Raw genomic sequence first — 17,945 nt, forward strand, 5'->3', positions numbered from 1 at the left:
CCGCCATTAAAGCAGGAAAGAAGAAGAAGAAGGTGTAAACTTGAGAGGAAAAGAAGCAGGAAGGAAGAAGAAGCCCCAAAGGTGTAAAAGTACACCTGGCTTGTGTGGAAGGTGTAAAAGTACACCTGGCAGGTGTGGGAGGGAAAAACAACTTTGTCTTCATCTTCACGTCGACTCTTTGCTGCCTGGCCTGTGACGAACTTTTACGAGTAAGTTCATGAATGACTTGCACTTCTAAGTGGAATGTTGTCAAAGTCTTAGTAACCCCGCTAAAACTAAGTCACAACTTTGTTGATTAACCTAACATTTCGACTTTGTGGCTTTGTCTGCCTTTTATAGTGGACGGGAAAGTATCATGTTTTAAAGATGTAACTATTCTGTAGACTAGAGCAGTGTTTGTCAACCACTGTGCTGCGGCACACTAGTGTGCCGTGAGATACAGTCTGGTGTGCCGTGGGAGATTATCTAATTTCACCTATCTGGGTTTAAAATATTTTTTGCAAACCAGTAATTATAGTCTGCAAATGATGTGTTGTTGTTGAGTGTCGGTGCTGTCTAGAGCTCGGCAGAGTAACCGTGTAATACTCTTCCATATCAGTAGGTGGCAGCAGCTAGCAAATTGCTTTGTAGATGTGGAAAAGAGCGGGAGGCAGTGTGCAGGTAAAAAGGTGTCTAATGGTTAAAACAAAAATAAACAAAAGGTGAGTACACCTAAGAAAAGGCATTGAAGCTTAGGGAAGGCTATGCAGTACGAAACTAAAACTGAACTGGCTACAAAGTAAACAAAAACAGAATGCTGGACGACAGCAAAGACTTGCCGTGGAGTTCTGTTCTGATGTTCACAATGTACATCCGTACATGACATGACAATCAACAATGTCCCCGCAAAGAAGGATTAAAAACAACTGAAATATTCTTGATTGCTAAAACAAAGTAGATGCGGGGAAGACATGAAACTGTAACAGGAAAATAAAAAAAGAGAAAAAACCATCAAAATAGGAGCGCAAGACAAGAACTAAAACAATACACACAGGAAAACAGCAAAAAAGTCCAAATAAGTCAGGGTGTGATGTGACAGGAGGTGACAGTACACCTACTTTGAGACAAGAGCTATAGTGATGCATGCTTGGTTATGCTTTAAATTCATATCCAACAATTGCGACAACGACTTTTTACTGTCAACTGAGTTTAGTTTTTTAATGATTTCTGCTGGTGGTGTGCCTCCGGATTTTTTCAACGCAAAAAATATGCCTTGGCTCAAAAAAGGTTGAAAAATACTGCCTTAGAGGACTGTTATTTTATCTGGTGCCACATTTAATGTGACCCCATGTTGAGTGTAATGCAAATTGAATGTGACCACATGTTGTGTATAATGCAAATGCCATATTTTACAATTCACTGAATGGTAGTCAAGAATATTAAAGAAGCACAATGCTGATGCTAGTGAAACATTACTGTATGACAGGAGCTCGATTTTCATGTATTTACTGCAAGATTCAGCTCGCTCCTGTCCCAACATGTCAGTGATTTTAGCAGCACATGTCTTCAAAACAGAATTAGCAGGTTGAAAAAACAGTAGAATGTTTCTGTTTCGGTTTGGTACGTACCTCGGTTTAGAAGTCACGGTTCGGTTAATTTTCGGTACAGTAAGAAAACAACAAAATATACATTTTTTGGTTACCGGTATTTATTTACCAAATTTGTAAACAATGGCTTTATCCTCTTAACATTGGGAACACTGTAATAATTCTGCCCAAAAATAGAAATAGCTCTGTGTGTGCTAAGCATAACAATAACATACATATACACACAGGGTCCATTGCCAGGGTAAATGTGGTCAACATATATAAAATAAAAACTAAATAAGATAAGGCTCAGAATGGTTTCTTAACAAAACCTTTCTACATATAAAGTGCATTTTTTGATTGATTGATTGATTGATTGATTGAGACTTTTATTAGTAGATTGCACAATACAGTACATATTACGTACAATTGACCACTAAATGGTAACACCCGAATAAGTTTTTTAACTTCTTTAAGTCGGGGTCAACGTTAATCAACATTAAACTGCCTCAAGTTGTTGCTCAGATTAAATAAAATGACAAAACTTTTCTTCTACATATAAAAAGTGCAACATTAAACAGTTTCAAGTCAACTCAGCCTCAGATTAACTTTTCTTTCCCCTCCCCCAGCCTTTAACCCTAGTGACTTTCACTCAATCTTCATGTTTTTTGCCAGAAAAATCAGTTTATCCACATTGTCTGCAGAAATAAGAAGTGGGTCAAAATCTAGTTTTTAATGCAATATGGTCTTAAATCTGCTGCTATAAAAACACCAACGGCATTTGTTATTGCTTTAGCCCTGCCTGACTCGCCGAGGAGAGGCTGCTTGATGCTGTGTTTGCACGACGCTTGTTTTTCTCGTCGTTGAAGCGATGTTCACTTGGGGGTGGTGCTGCTTCAAACGGGTTAGCATGTTTGACGTGGTGCCAGAAGCATACACTACCGCTGCTGAACACTCGGCAAACCGCTTTCGCTTTGTCGTAGCCCGGTCGCTACTAGCATGCCGTGTGTTGTGCCTCGGTGTGCATTGTTTACACAATGTGCGGTACGCTACTTAATATGTCCGTGTGGAAACTCGTTCGGTACACCTCCGAACCGAAACCCCCGTACCGAAACAGTTCAATACAAATACACGTACCGTTGCACCCTTAATAAATATATATCTATATATCTATAAATATATATATATATATATATATATATATATATATATATATATATATATATATATATATATATATATATATATATATATATATATATATATATATATATATATATATATATACATACACATATACATATACAAAGGTGCATATATATATATATATATATATATATATATATATATATATATATATATTAGGGCTGCAACTAACGATTAATTTGATAATCGATTAACCTGTCGATTATTACTTCGATTAATCGATTAATAATCGGATAAAATAGACAAACTACATTTCTATCCTTTCCAGTATTTTATTGAAAAAAACAGCATATTGGCACCATACTTATTTTGATTATTGTTTCTCAGCTGTTTGTACATGTTGCAGTTTATAAATAAAGGTTTATTTAAAAAAAAAAAAAAAAAATTTAATTTTTTTTTTTAAAGCTTCTGCGCATGCGCATAGCATAGATCCAACGAATCGATGACCAAATTAATCGGCAACTATTTTTATAATCGATTTTAATCGATTTAATCGATTAGTTGTTGCAGCCCTAATATATATATATATATATATATATATATATACATATGTGTGTGTGTATATGTATATATATATATATATATATATATATATATATATATATATATATATATATATATATATATATATATATATATATATATATATATATATATATATATATATACATACATATGTATATACCAGGGGTCGGCAACCTTTACCACTCAAAGAGCCATTTTGGCAAATTTCACAAATTAAAGAAAGTAACGGGAGCCACAAAAAAAAATTTAAAATGAAAAACACCGCATACAAAGCTTAAATGCTTTGTGCTATGTTAACCAGGGGTCTCCGACGCACGCACCGGCACGCACTTTAATGTGGAAATTGGATGTTAGTGCAGCCCGCGAGTTTTGAATGAATTGCGCTTGATAGCGTCATTCTTGCCAACCCTCTCATTTTTCCCGGGAGACTCCCGAATATCAGAGCGTGATGACACTGCATTTGGCGCCCTCTACAGTCTGCCCTAACAGTGTACCTGCTCGACCACACGTAGAATGCAATTTCAGCTTGCTCAAGTAAGTGACAGCAAGGCGTACTAAGTCAGCAGCCACACATCTTACACTGACGGTACGAATACCCAGAATCCCATGCAGCCCTAACTCTTCCGCTCAACCAACTTGTATGTTGATGTGTGGGGGGATTTGGTGGTAGCGGGGGTGTATAATGTAGACCGGAAGAGTTAGGGCTGCATGGGATTCTGGGTAATGGTTATGTTGTGTTTATGTTGTGTTACGGTGGGATGTTCTCCAGAAATGTGTTTTTCATTCTTTTTTGGTGTGGGTTCACAGTGTGGCGCATATTTGTAACGTAACAATGTTAAAGTTGTTTGATACGGCTACCGTCAGTGTAAGCAGTGTGGCTGATGAGTAAGTATGCTTTGCTGTCTCCTGTGTGTGCAAGTAATAACAACATGCAACATGTGGCTGGACTGGCACGCTGTATGTAAATGCTATAGAGGACAATTACTGCAGTGCAATTAGGGCACGCCCTGTTTTTAGTAATTAGAGTGTAAATAGGATTATTTTTTCCCTGGGAGTAATCTATGAGAGACACTGAGATCCATAAGTCTGCTGGGAAAATCGGGGGGGTTGGCATGTATGTAGCTGAGCCGCATCAGAGTGGTCAAGGAGCCGCATGCGGCTCCGGAGCCGCGGGTTGCCGACCCCTGGTATATACATATGTGTGTGTATATATATATATATATATATATATATATATATATATATATATATATATATATATATATATATATATATATATATATATATATATATATATATATATATATATATATACTACTGTTCAAAAGTTTGGGGTCACATTGAAATGTCCTTATTTTTGAAGGAAAAGCACTGTACTTTTCAATGAAGATAACTTTAAACTAGTCTTAACTTTAAAGAAATACACTCTATACATTGCTAATGTGGTAAATGACTATTCTAGCTGCAAATGTCTGGTTTTTGGTGCAATATCTACATAGGTGTATAGAGGCCCATTTCCAGCAACTATCACTCCAGTGTTCTAATGATACAATGTGTTTGCTCATTGGCTCAGAAGGCTAATTGATAATTAGAAAACCCTTGTGCAATCATGTTCACACATCTGAAAACAGTTTAGCTCGTTACAGAAGCTACAAAACTAACCTTCCTATGAGCAGATTGAGTTTCTGGAGCATCACATTTGTGGGGTCAATTAAATGCTCAAAATGGCCAGAAAAAGAGAACTTTCATCTGAAACTCGACAGTCTATTCTTGTTCTTAGAAATGAAGGCTATTCCACAAAATTGTTTGGGTGAATATATATATATATATATATATATATATATATATATATATATTTATATATTTATATATTTATATATATATATATATATATATATATATATATATATATATATATATATATATATATATATATATATATATATATATATGTTTGTATGTATGTATGTATGTATGTATGTATGTATGTATGTATGTAAAAATATGTGTGTGTATATATATGTATATGTATGTAAAAATATGTGTGTGTGTATATCATACTTGCCAACCTTGAGACCTCCAATATCAGGAGGTGGGGGGGGGGCTTGGTCGGGGGTGGGTGGGGGGTGGTTGGGGGCGTGGTTATTTACAGCTAGAATTCACCAACTCGAGTATTTCATATATATATATTAGGGCTGCAACTAACGATTAATTTGATAATCGATTAATCTGTCGATTATTACTTCGATTAATCGATTAATAATCGGATAAAAGAGACAAACTAGATTTCTATCCTTTCCAGTATTTTATTGAAAAAAAACAGCATACTGGCACCATGTTGTGGACATTGGGGGTGCAGCATACACCAATAATGACACAGAAATGTAACTCATCAGATCAGAACTGAATCAGATATTGTACACGTTTCTGTTGTGAATAATAAAGGATTCATTTTAGGCTGCCCCTGAATAATAGCATGAAATATTCCAGCACCTTCATAACCTTTAGTTATACTAAAGCGTCACTCAAATCTAAATAGATTTTTATAGCTTTATCGGCCCGGCTACATTGATCCATTATGAAACCAACCTGAGATATTTCTGTCCGTTACGTTTATTTCGAAATTGGTAACCGTGCGTTTTCTCTCTCAAAATGGAGTCAAATGTGCCGGGGACACATTATCAGCCCCGCGTTGCAACAAAGGCATAACTTTAACGTTACTCACAAAAAAGCTGAACTCATGAATGCTTGTTGCCACTATGGACTTAAAAAGTTACGTACTGTGAGTTATTCCCTTCATCCATGGCTCCAACATGTTTCTTCTTCAGGTGCTTCTGAAGCAACGTTGTACTTCCGTGCCATTTTGCAGGAAACGCTCTTCTTTGAAGTCTTTAAAGTGAAGTGTTCCAACACTTTTCACGACTTAGGTCGTACACTTTTCTCCATTGAAGCAATAACCTCAAGATGTTTCTCCGCTAAACTATCGGTACTGTTTTCCTGCGCCATTTTTCGAATTTTTCCAGCAAAGGAGACGCCGTCGTCACGTGAGCTGCACATGACACATCATTGGCTAGCTTAAGCCACCTCATGAGACGTAGCCTCAGCGCCGCCCTGGCGCTGTTTTCTACTGTTTTTGTACTTATTTTGATTATTGTTTCTCAGCTGTTTGTAAATGTTGCAGTTTATAAATAAAGGTTTATAAAACAAAAAAAACCAACAACAAAAAAATAACCCCCCCAAAAAAAGCCTCCGCGCATGCGCATAGCATAGTTCCGACGAATCGATGACTAAATTAATCGCCAACTATTTTGGTAATCGATTTAATCGATTAGTTGTTGCAGCCCTAATATATATATATATATATATATATATATATATATATATATATATATATATATATATATATATATATATATATATATATATATATATATATATATATATATATATATATATATGTATATATATATATATATATATATATATACATATATACATATTTATTTTATTTACATAAAAAAAATACTTGAATTTCAGTGTTCCGGTGGCTATCCATTAGATGGCAGTATTGTCCTGTTTAACTTCTCCGTTCATGATGAGTATATCATTTCGGCCACCGTGTTCAATGGAGAAGTCTGTTCTACATATTTACAGGCAACATACACCTTCCCCTTCGAACTGTCCTGGATGAACTAAAATTCTTGTTTCCATTCGTTTGAATTCGTTAGGCAAGCTGTTTATATTGTGGGAAAGCGGACGTGAGAACAGGCTGTCCCCACTCAGTCTCAGGTCCGCATTGAGCTGGAGGGGGCGTGGCCTCCAGCTCCGGCTGAATACCGGGAGTTTGTCGGGAGAAAATCTCTGCCAATGTGGGATAAGGGAGACTTCTAGCATAGTAAATAACATTGAACAATTTCCTTGTATTGTCTGAAGATTGACGACTTTCCATGAAGCCAGTTTGGTCAGTATGAATTAATTTTCCTATTACATTTGATAATCGTGTGGCTAAGATTTTTGCCAAGATTCAAAAGGATTCTCTAATCATTCAATACATAGGATTTCAGCAGGATCTACCCCAGTCTGCTGACATGCAAGCAGAGTAGTAGATTTTTGTAAAAAGCTTTTATAATTGTAAAGGACAATATTTTATCAACTGATTGCAATAATGTAAATTTATTTTAATTATTAAATGAACCAAAAATATGACTTATTTTATCTTTGTGAAAATATTGGACACAGTGTGTTGTCAAGCTTATAAGATGCGATGCAAGTGTAAGCCACTGTGACACTATTGTTCTTTTTTAAAAATGTTTTATAAATGTCTAATGATAATGTCAATGAGGGATTTTTAATCACTGCTATGTTGAAATTGTAACTAATATTGATACTGTTGTTGATAATATTCATTTTTGTTTCACTACTTTTGGTTTGTTCTGTGTCGTGTTTGTGTCTCCTCTCAATTTAAGGCTGCAGCTAACGATTATTTTTCTATCGATTAATCTATAGATTATTTTTTCGATTAATCGGTTAATCTATAGATTATTTTTTTTCGATTAATCTATAGATTATTTTTCCTTTTACCGATTATTTTTTTTATTCAAAATGAAGATGAAAAAATAAATGTAGGCCCGTTTTTTCAAAAGGCATGGCTTTTATTTACAAAAAAAAAGAAGTATGGCCACTCAGTCAACATTGACAACAACATGACTAAATATTCTGTAACAATGTAAACATTTAAAACTTTTAACATTTAACAAAATTAAAAGTAGCTTATTTGCTTTTTAATGTGCAAATATAAAAGTCAACATCCAGTGCAAATCTTAATATTCTGCAATAGTATAAGCATTTCAAAAGTAAAAGTATTGCTTATTTTGCTTTAAAATGTGCAAAAATAAAGATAAACATCCAATACAAAAGTGCAAAACGAAATATTCTGTAACAACAGTGTAAACATTTCAACAAAAGTGAAAGTATTGCTTATTTGCTAAAATGTTCAAAAATAAAGATAAACATCCAATACAAAAAAGTGCCAATCTAAATATTCTGGAGCACTGTAAACATTAAGTATTGCTTTTAAAATGTGCAAAATAAACATCCAGTCCAACACAGTACACAATAACCAATTCTACTCATTCCAGTGAGTGTCTAACAGTTGTAATGAAGAAAGGTTAGCATGTGTACATGTTTGGTTCTTTTCTTGTTTACAATATTCCCAGCAGCTGAAAATGGGCGCTCTGAAGGGGTCGATGTGGCTGGAACGAGAGGTAATTAGCCTTCACCTCAAGCCAGGACTGCGAGTGTGCTGAGCTGCAGTTTATATTTCTAGAAGGTCAACGGGCTCATAGTGATGTTACTAGTAGTTGACTGGGAGGTGTTTATTATCATTTGGGGAGAGTCCGCTGCCTGATGCTCACCTGCTAAACACCTATCTGCTCCACGCTGAAGCGCTGACTACATGCGCTCTGAATACACACTGCTGATTGGCTGATAATGCTTCGTGTGTACCAATCAGATGGTTGTGTGGGTGGGACAATGCTGCGTGTGTACCAATCAGATGGTTGTGTGGGTGGGACAATGCTGCGTGCGTACCAATCAGATGGTTGTGTGGGTGGGACAATGCTGCGTGCTGAGACAGACGCAGAGGAGCGAAGCAGCTTGTTAAGACTTTAGCAGCTAAAGTTAGCTTTAGCTTAGAAACTCGTTCGGTACACCCCCGTGCCGAACCGAAAGCCCCGTACCGAAACGGTTCAATACAAAACACGTACCGTTACACCCCTAGCAGATACAAATGACACAGTCATGTTTTTGTGTAATGATGACAACGTATGCTCGCGCGGACGATTGACTAGTTGATGGTTTTCTTTTCAAATGTTCGTTCATTGACGTTGTGCTGCTATGATAGGCCATTTCCGCTCGACACAGTGTGCATACAACAACATTATTAGGCCGTTTATTGAAATACTCCCACACTTTTGACCACTTTTGGCATGCTTTTCCCCCCTCGCTTGCACCGCTCGCATCGTCTGCTTTGATCGTCTGCTTTGCGGTCCGCCATGACGGTAGTGTGACGTAAATATGCGACGCGTCGACGCACAAAAACGGCGTCGACGTATTTACGTAACCGATGACGTCGACTACGTCGACGCGTCGTTTCAGCCTTATCTCAATTGCTCTGTTTCTTGCAGTTCTGGGTGTTGCTGGGTCGGGTTTGGTTTTGGAATTGGATTGCATTGTTATGGTATTGCTGTGTATTGTTTTGTTGGATTGATTAATTAAAAAAAAAAAAAAATCGATTTTTTTTTAAAAATGAGAATCGATTCTGAATCGCACAACGTGAGAATCGCGATTCGAATTCGAATCGATTTTTCCCCACACCCCTAATATATATGTATATGTATGTATGTATGTGTATGTATGTATGTATGTATATATGTATGTATGTATATATATTAGGGCTGCAACAACTAATCGATTAAAATTGATTATAAAAATAGTTGCCGATTAATTAAGTCATCGATTTGTTGGATCTATGCTATGCGCATGCGCAGAGGCTTTTAAAAAAAAATAAAATTTTTTTTTTTTTTTTTTTTAAATTAATCTTTATTTATAAACTGCAACATTTACAAACAGCTGAGAAACAATAATCAAAATAAGTATGGTGCCAGTATGCTGGTTTTTTTTCCAATAAAATACTGGAAAGGATAGAAATGTAGTTTGTCTCTTTTATCCGATTATTAATCGATTAATCGAAGTAATAATCAACAGATTAATCGATTATCAAATTAATCGTTAGTTGCAGCCCTAATATATATATATATATATGTATATATATATATATATATATATATATATATATATATATATATATATATATATATATATATATATATATATATATACACTACCGTTCAAAAGTTTGGGGTCACCCAAACAATTTTGTGGAATAGCCTTCATTTCTAAGAACAAGAATAGACTGTCGAGTTTCAGATGAAAGTTCTCTTTTTCTGGCCATTTTGAGCGTTTAATTGACCCCACAAATGTGATGCTCCAGAAACTCAATCTGCTCAAAGGAAGGTCAGTTTTGTAGCTTCTGTAACGAGCTAAACTGTTTTCAGATGTGTGAACATGATTGCACAAGGGTTTTCTAATCATCAATTAGCCTTCTGAGCCAATGAGCAAACACTTTGTACCATTAGAACACTGGAGTGATAGTTGCTGGAAAAGGGCCTCCATACACCTATGTAGATATTGCACCAAAAACCAGACATTTGCAGCTAGAATAGTCATTTACCACATTAGCAATGTATAGAGTGTATTTCTTTAAAGTTAAGACTAGTTTAAAGTTATCTTCATTGAAAAGTAGTGCTTTTCCTTCAAAAATAAGAACATTTCAATGTGACCCCAAACTTTTGAACGGTAGTGTATATATATATATATATATATATATATATACATATATATATATATATATATATACATATATATATATGTGTATGTATGCATTAATGTCTTTGATACCGATGTCAACTAGTTCTAGTTCTCCTTAATTTAGGAAGCTGGCCATGCTATCAGAATGTACATTTAGCATGTACATTGGCACAGTGGCGGTTGAAATATTTCTCGGGGCAGCTGTGGTCTGTGAGCTAGAAGTGATCCACCTGTACTCTAGTTGACAGTAACACTATGCTATTTTTTAGAGTCCACCACAAAAATGCTATTGAAAGTGCTGCCATATGACAGGAGTTATCTGGTGATGAAAGATGATGTAAGCTGCTGTGGTTGCTTCTTCATTTGTATTTGTTTTCCTTCTTCTATACAGCAATGTTCCTGCACATTGCGGGGCTGGTGGCCCTGTGGCTTATGTACAGATGGTTGATGGAGTCCAAACGAGTGTCAAACAAGGGAGACCTTCATGTCTACATCACCGGCTGTGACTCTGGCTTTGGTCAGGTCCTGGCCAAGCACCTGGACAAGCTGGGCTTCCGTGTCATTGCAGGTTGTTACACAGAGAAAGGTGAAGATGACCTGAAGAAGGTGTCCTCTGACAGACTGACAACGCTACACGTGGACGTCAGCAACTCGGCCAGTGTCGGAGAAGCCGCAGCTCTCATAAAGACTCTGGTGGGACAGAAAGGTAAAGTGACTCAACGTTATCAGCACACCCTCATAAGATTCAACACATGAGCACTGTCACTTTTTCTGTCTTCATGAAGACACTGAGTCTGGGAGGTATTCATTTAACAGTGTCTTACTGGATTGGTTGGTCTAATATTTAGCTTTAGGCAATGTTGTCCACACCTGCACAGGTATTGAGTAAAATATTCCACCTTAATGTCAGTGCATGGCCAAGTGCTGACTGCCTCTAATTTATTTGATGTTGTGACCTATTTGACATATTCTACAGTGTCTACTGAACAGACCTTTTAGTAATTCCAGATGTTCTGATCGCGTCAATTACCTAAAACGTAAATTCAACCAATCCATGTGGATTTTGTGTGGCCCTACACCTTCATCCAATGCCTGCAACTTCCTCACACATTTTGGCCAATCCTCATTTACGCCTATTCAATCTTTTTCCAGGCATCTCTTGACGCTGTCATTTGTGGGAAAATGTTTATATTTTGTTCGATTTGTTGAAGTCCTGTACTTTTTAGGGTTAAGGTTACCAAGAACAGTTAAAAAATGATTGAATCAAAATGACTGCATGGGTAATAAATTAAGGTAAGTGACTTTCTATCTATCAATCTTCTTCCGCTTATCCGGGGGCAGCAGCCTAAGCAGAGAAGCCCAGACTTCCCTCTCCTTAGCTACTTCATCCAGCTCTTCCCAAGATCAGTTTGGAGACATGTCGCAACATGTCCTTCTTTAGACAAGTAGAATAGAATAAAGGTTAATAGTTTGCATGCTAGCACCAGACAAGATAGTAGGGTTGCTCAAAAAATGTATTCAAATTCTTATGTATTTGGATTCTCAATCGATTCATAATATTTTAACATTTATATTTTATTTTGTATTTTTTTATTCATACATTTTTTAAGAATACATTGAAAAAAAATATGATTTTTAGGTGATCTTATCCCTTATCGCTTCGCTTCAAACAGCAGCAGTCGATAGGGGCTTTTGGACCCGGCTTTAGAAAGGTTTTATACCAAATATTACGAGGAACCGGTTTGAATTGACTCTGAATCAATCCACACCCTGAGAATCGCAATGGAATCGTGAGTTGTTGAAAGAGTCCCATCCCTGCAAGATGGTTGGTAGTACTGTAGGGTCCTCATGTCCTGTGTTAGTCTTAGCAAACATAATGTATTATTAATAACATCATTCATCATTTAAACCTCATCAATTAGAAATGATCCTCACAACCAACCAACCCTAAGCCATTACTCCCACAAGTGGCAAAAGAGTTTATGCAACTGAGTAGCGCTGAAGCCCCTACGGTGGCGTTCACGTAATGGGCCCGGCCTTAAACTATTTTTAAAAAGGGAATGCTAATGTGCTAACAATTAGCATGCTAGCACAAAGCAAGATAGTACTAAGTACCAAAAGTTCCAAGGCAGTTTTGTGTCATGCCATGTATTTATTTTGTAATTGTTGCCGTTGGTTTCTACTAAGTTACCTTTTGAGTGTGTGTGTGAGAAATATGTGAACATATGAGAAACAAACCCTGCGAATTCTTGTAATACATTTTATTTTGTAGTATACCCATTCTATTGTTTTCTTATTATATTATATCGCTTTTGTACAGTTGGTGTTGTTTATTATGTGTACAAACCCCAAAAGCAGTGAAGTTGTCACGTTGTGTAAATGGTAAATAAAAAGAGAATACAATGATTTGCAAATCCTATGCAACTTTTCTCCAAATGTAAATTTCTTTAAATACACATGTGAATGTGATTTAATAATAACAAATAACATGAAAAGTAATTTGTATTGTCATAATCATGTTAGCATTTAAAAGAGCTAGCGATTAGTGGCTTAGTTGTCAGCTAGCGGTTAGTGCTCTAGTTGCCAGCTAACGATTAGTGCTTTAGTTGCCAGCTAGTGATCAGCGTGCTAGTTGTCAGCTAACAATTAGCACTCTAGTTGCCAACTAACGATTAATGCTCCAGTTGCCAGCTGGCAGTTAGCACATTAGTTGTCAGTTAGCAATTAGAAGTTGATTTGCCAGCTAACAATTAGCGTTCTAGTTGCCATCTAGTGATTAGCAAGTGAGTTGTTAGCTAGCGATTGATGCATTAGTTTTTAGCTAGCAATTAGCGTTCTAGTTGACAGCTAACGATTAGCACGCTAGTTGTCAGCTAGCTATTAAAGCCCTAGTTTTCAGCTGGTGATTGGTACGGCAGTTGTTAGCTAGCCATTGACGCGTTAGTTACCAGCTGTTGTCAGCTAGTCGCTGGCTAGCGATAGGCGCATTAGTTGCCAGCTACCCATTAGCGTGCTAGTTGCCAGCTAGTGATTAACGCGTTAGGTGCCACCAACGATCTGGTGCGCTAATTTTCAGCTAGCGATTAGTGCTCTAGTTGCCAGCTTGCGATTAACGCTTTAAAAAAAAAAAATACCAATGATTGTCACACACACTAGGTGTGGTAAAATTATTCTCTGCATTTGACCCATCACCCTTGATCACCCCTGGGAGGTAAGGGGAGCAGCGAGCAGCAGCGGCGGCCGCACCCGGGAATCATTTTTGGTGATTTAACCCCCAATTCCAAGCCTTGATGCTGAGTGCCAAGCAGGGAGGTAATGGATCCCATTTTTATAGTCTTTGGTATGACTCGGCTGGGGTTTGAACTCACAACCTACCGCTTTAGTTGTCAACTAATAATTCGTGCACCAGTTGGCAGCTAGCTATTAGCGGCACAATGTTGTTATTATTTGAATATTGCACACCTTTACAATGATCATTTCACGCATGATATATAATCCATCACTTAGGGAGTCCTTGCCTGGAAAAGGTTGAAGTTCTGGTGTAGAGAGCGGGTGTGTAGAGAGCGGGTGTGTAGAGAGCAGGTGTGTGGTGCTGTGGTCTGTGAAAGGTGGAGATCTTTTTTTAAAACTTTTTTTCTGCTAATGTACACATGTTAAGAGTGCAATTTTTAATGTTGATAATGTGCATTTGTTCCCAAAAAGTATGAAGGTTTTTAGTTTGTCAACTATATTCCCTAAGATATGCATTGAGGCAATAAGTGTGTTTTATCCCATTAATCAAACAAACTGATGGAGCTTATTCAAAAAATCCATAACTGCAGTTTTTGTGACTATGGTTGATGTATTGTCAGTTTCATTCAGGCCAGTATGTGGGTGTTGTGTGTTTGATGTATTATGACTATGGTTGATGTATTGTCAGTATCATTCAGGCCAGTATGTGGGTGGTGTGTGTTTGATGTATTGATGTATTATGACTATACGACGATTATACGACGCCATTGAAGGTAACTTAGCAACCGGACCTCACAGAGCTATGCTAAAAACATTAGCTCTCCACCTATGCCAGCCAGCCCTCATCTGCTCATCAACACCTGTGCTCACCTGCGTTCCAGCGATCGACGGTGCGATGAAGGACTTCACCCGATCACAGATGCGGTTGGCGGCCCGGAGACGGAGGAAGTTAAGGTGAGTTCGGCGGCTTGCGCGTCTGCTATCCATCTCTCAGTCCTCCTGGTTGTGTTGCTGTAGTCCGCCGCTAATACACCGATCCACCTACAACTTTCTTATTTGCAGTCTCCATTGTTTATTAAACAAATTGCAAAAGATTCACGAACACAGATGTCCAGAATACTGTGGAATTTTGAGATGAAAACAGAGTTTTTTGTAAAGGATTCAATGGGTCCGTATACTTCCGTACCAACCCTTGACGTCACGCGCATACGTCAGCATAAAAAAACGTTTTCAACAGGAAGTGTGGAGGGAAATTTAAAATTGCACTTTATAAGTTAACCCGGCCGTATTGGCATGTATTGCAATGTTAAGATTTCATCATTGATATATAAACTATCAGACTGCGTGGTCAGTAGTAGTGGGTTTCAGTAGGCCTTTAATGAAAATGAGTCAAATTAACTGTTGAAGGTTAGAACTATTAGTGGACCAGCAGCACGCACAATCATGTGTGCTTACGGACTGTATCCCTTGCAGATGGGGGAGGGAGGTTTGTTGGGTTGGTGCACTAATTGTAAGTGAATCTTGTGTTTTTTATGTTGATTTAATAAAAAAATACAAATACGATACCGATAATAAAAAAACGATACCGATAATTTCCGATATTACATTTTAAAACATATTATTGGACATCTCTAATTATGACTATGGTTGATGTATTGTCAGTATCATTCAGGCCAGTATGTGGGTGTTGTGTGTTTGATGTATTGATGTATTATGACTATGGTTGATGTATTGTCAGTATCATTCAGGCCAGTATGTGGGTGTTGTGTGTTTGCAGGACTCTGGGCTGTGGTCAACAATGCGGGCGTGTCCGTGCCATCAGGTCCTACAGAGTGGCTCACTATTGATCACTACAAAGGCATGCTGGCCGTCAATCTGCTGGGCGTGATCGACGTCACCCTGAGCGTGCTCCCCCTCGTCAAGAAGGCCCGAGGCAGAGTGGTCAACGTGGCCAGCGTGTTCGGACGTATCTGTCCATTCGGCGGCCCGTACTGCGTGTCCAAGTACGGCGTGGAGGCCTTCAACGACAGCCTGCGGTGAGCTAAGCAGCACAGGTTTGATGCCGCCGCCTTCTAACTGCAGCCACCACTTCTGTGCTGCAGTTTGAACATGGCGCCCTTTGGAGTCAAGGTGGCGTGCATCGAGCCTGGCTTCTTCAAAACCAAGGTCAGCGACGTGGAGCTGGTGAACAACAACCTGAAGAAGCTGTGGGCCAGGCTGCCTCAGGACGTCAAGGAAGACTATGGACAAGAGTTTTTGGAAAAGTGTGAGTTTCTTACAACTTGGTCATAAAATTCTTTGAAAAGTTGTAAAAGCTAGTTGGGGTCATAGGTCATAGGGTCTCTGCTCTGCGAGAGCGTATGACGTTGCATACGCGACAGTATGTGATGTATGTAAGAAGGTGCGCTTGTTTTATGTCTCTGTGAGAAGGAGAGACAAAAAAAGAGTGATAAAAGCCAATATTGTAATGCCCGCAGCTAAAAACAACTGTGTGAGAACGTATACTCCAATACTCACGAAATAGTCATTTTCTATATCGCACAGAGACAATCCCGCGATATATCAAGTATATTCAATCAATAACGGAGCAGCATCTCCTCATCCGTGGCTCACTAGTGCAACAACACCCAAAATGTGTCCCGTGATAAACCGTCCCACTGGAACTCTCTAATAATTAAAGTTCCTTGGGTGAATAATATAAACTCACTACGGTATGTTTTAGTGCTTTCATGGTGAGTTTACTGACAGATATAAGTAAGAACTTTACACTACTTTATATTAGAAATGGCAACAGTGGAGGATGAATGTCACATAACAAGAAGATAAAGAAAAAGAAGAAACTTATCGACCAAGGTGTCAGCACGGACTACAAAGGCGGACCTGTGCAAATTTTCAGGACTTATGCAGATCCCAAACACAGATAAGCAGGTACCAGAAGGAAAGAAAAGTTGCTTTTGCATAATATTGCGAAACAAAACACCAGATAATGTCTTACCTTATACACACACCATAATAATACTCCTATGTTGAAGCACAGTACAATCCATCAAGCGGTGTGGCTTCATAGCTTACCAAAGTCCTACTAAAACATTTTGATAGATTTTTGAGCGCCGTGTGTAATGTTCTATATTTTCAGTGGAACATATAAAATGTTGGTGTTTTTTACTTGAGTCATATTGCAGCCTACACGTATCTCTTATGTGTGACTGCCATCTACTGGTCACCCCTATCCTTTCATCTTGTACCAAATAAAATAGCTTCAAGGTCGGTAAGCAAAACCCAAATTATTCAGTACATTAGTTCACCGGGTTATAAAGCGCACTGTTGAGTTTTGAGATAATGAAAGGATTTTAAGTGCGCCTTATAGTTAAAAAAAACAGTACACATTGAAAACATTCCAACTCAATGAGGCGTGTTCTTTGTTTGTGTTTCAGCGTTGAAAACCACGTACAAAAGTTTTACGATGCTGACAGACGGCGATCTGATGAAGGTGGTGGGCTGCATGGAGCACGCCATCGCTGCCATGCACCCTCGCACTCGCTACTCGCCCGGATGGGACGCCAAGTTCTTTTGGCTGCCGATGTCCTACATGCCGTCCTTCATGGCAGACAGGTTCTTCATTAAGTTCACCCCCAAGCCTAAAGCCTCTCTGTTGTAATTGTGTTCAAAATGTCATCCATCTTGTCTCATAATGATAACTTAGTAGTTTGAAATACATCTGTGTCCAAATTCGCTCTGACCAAACAGCTGACTTTTATTAAGTGGGACTTTAGTGTTGCTGCTTAAGGGTTTAATCTTCAACTCGCTTTTCTTCTTCATGGACTTTGACTCCGTGAGGAAGAAGAGTGAAAGGTCTCACAACTACCACACTCCACAGCATTTATAATTGACACATTCTTTTTGTGTTAATATCATCAGTTCAGAACACAGTATGTCAATGTGTACATTTAGTTTCTCCTCTCCAGGAATTAAAGTCCCTTTTTCAGGTGG

At 37.9% G+C, this 17,945-nt stretch overlaps 1 protein-coding gene across 1 annotated transcript; it reads left to right on the plus strand.

The window, feature by feature from the left end:
- Position 1: 1 nt before the first annotated feature.
- LOC133664875 (retinol dehydrogenase 7-like) lies at positions 2-17,943 on the plus strand. Its single transcript, XM_062069858.1, has 5 exons — positions 2-209; positions 11,116-11,430; positions 15,733-15,991; positions 16,058-16,221; positions 17,390-17,943. The coding sequence occupies exons 2-5, from the start codon at positions 11,118-11,120 to the stop codon at positions 17,611-17,613; spliced, it is 960 nt and encodes a 319-aa protein (XP_061925842.1). The 5' UTR covers positions 2-209; positions 11,116-11,117; the 3' UTR covers positions 17,614-17,943.
- Positions 17,944-17,945: the final 2 nt, after the last annotated feature.

This window comes from Entelurus aequoreus, linkage group LG14, assembly GCF_033978785.1.
Source record: "Entelurus aequoreus isolate RoL-2023_Sb linkage group LG14, RoL_Eaeq_v1.1, whole genome shotgun sequence".
Classification (NCBI taxonomy): Eukaryota; Metazoa; Chordata; class Actinopteri; order Syngnathiformes; family Syngnathidae; genus Entelurus; species Entelurus aequoreus.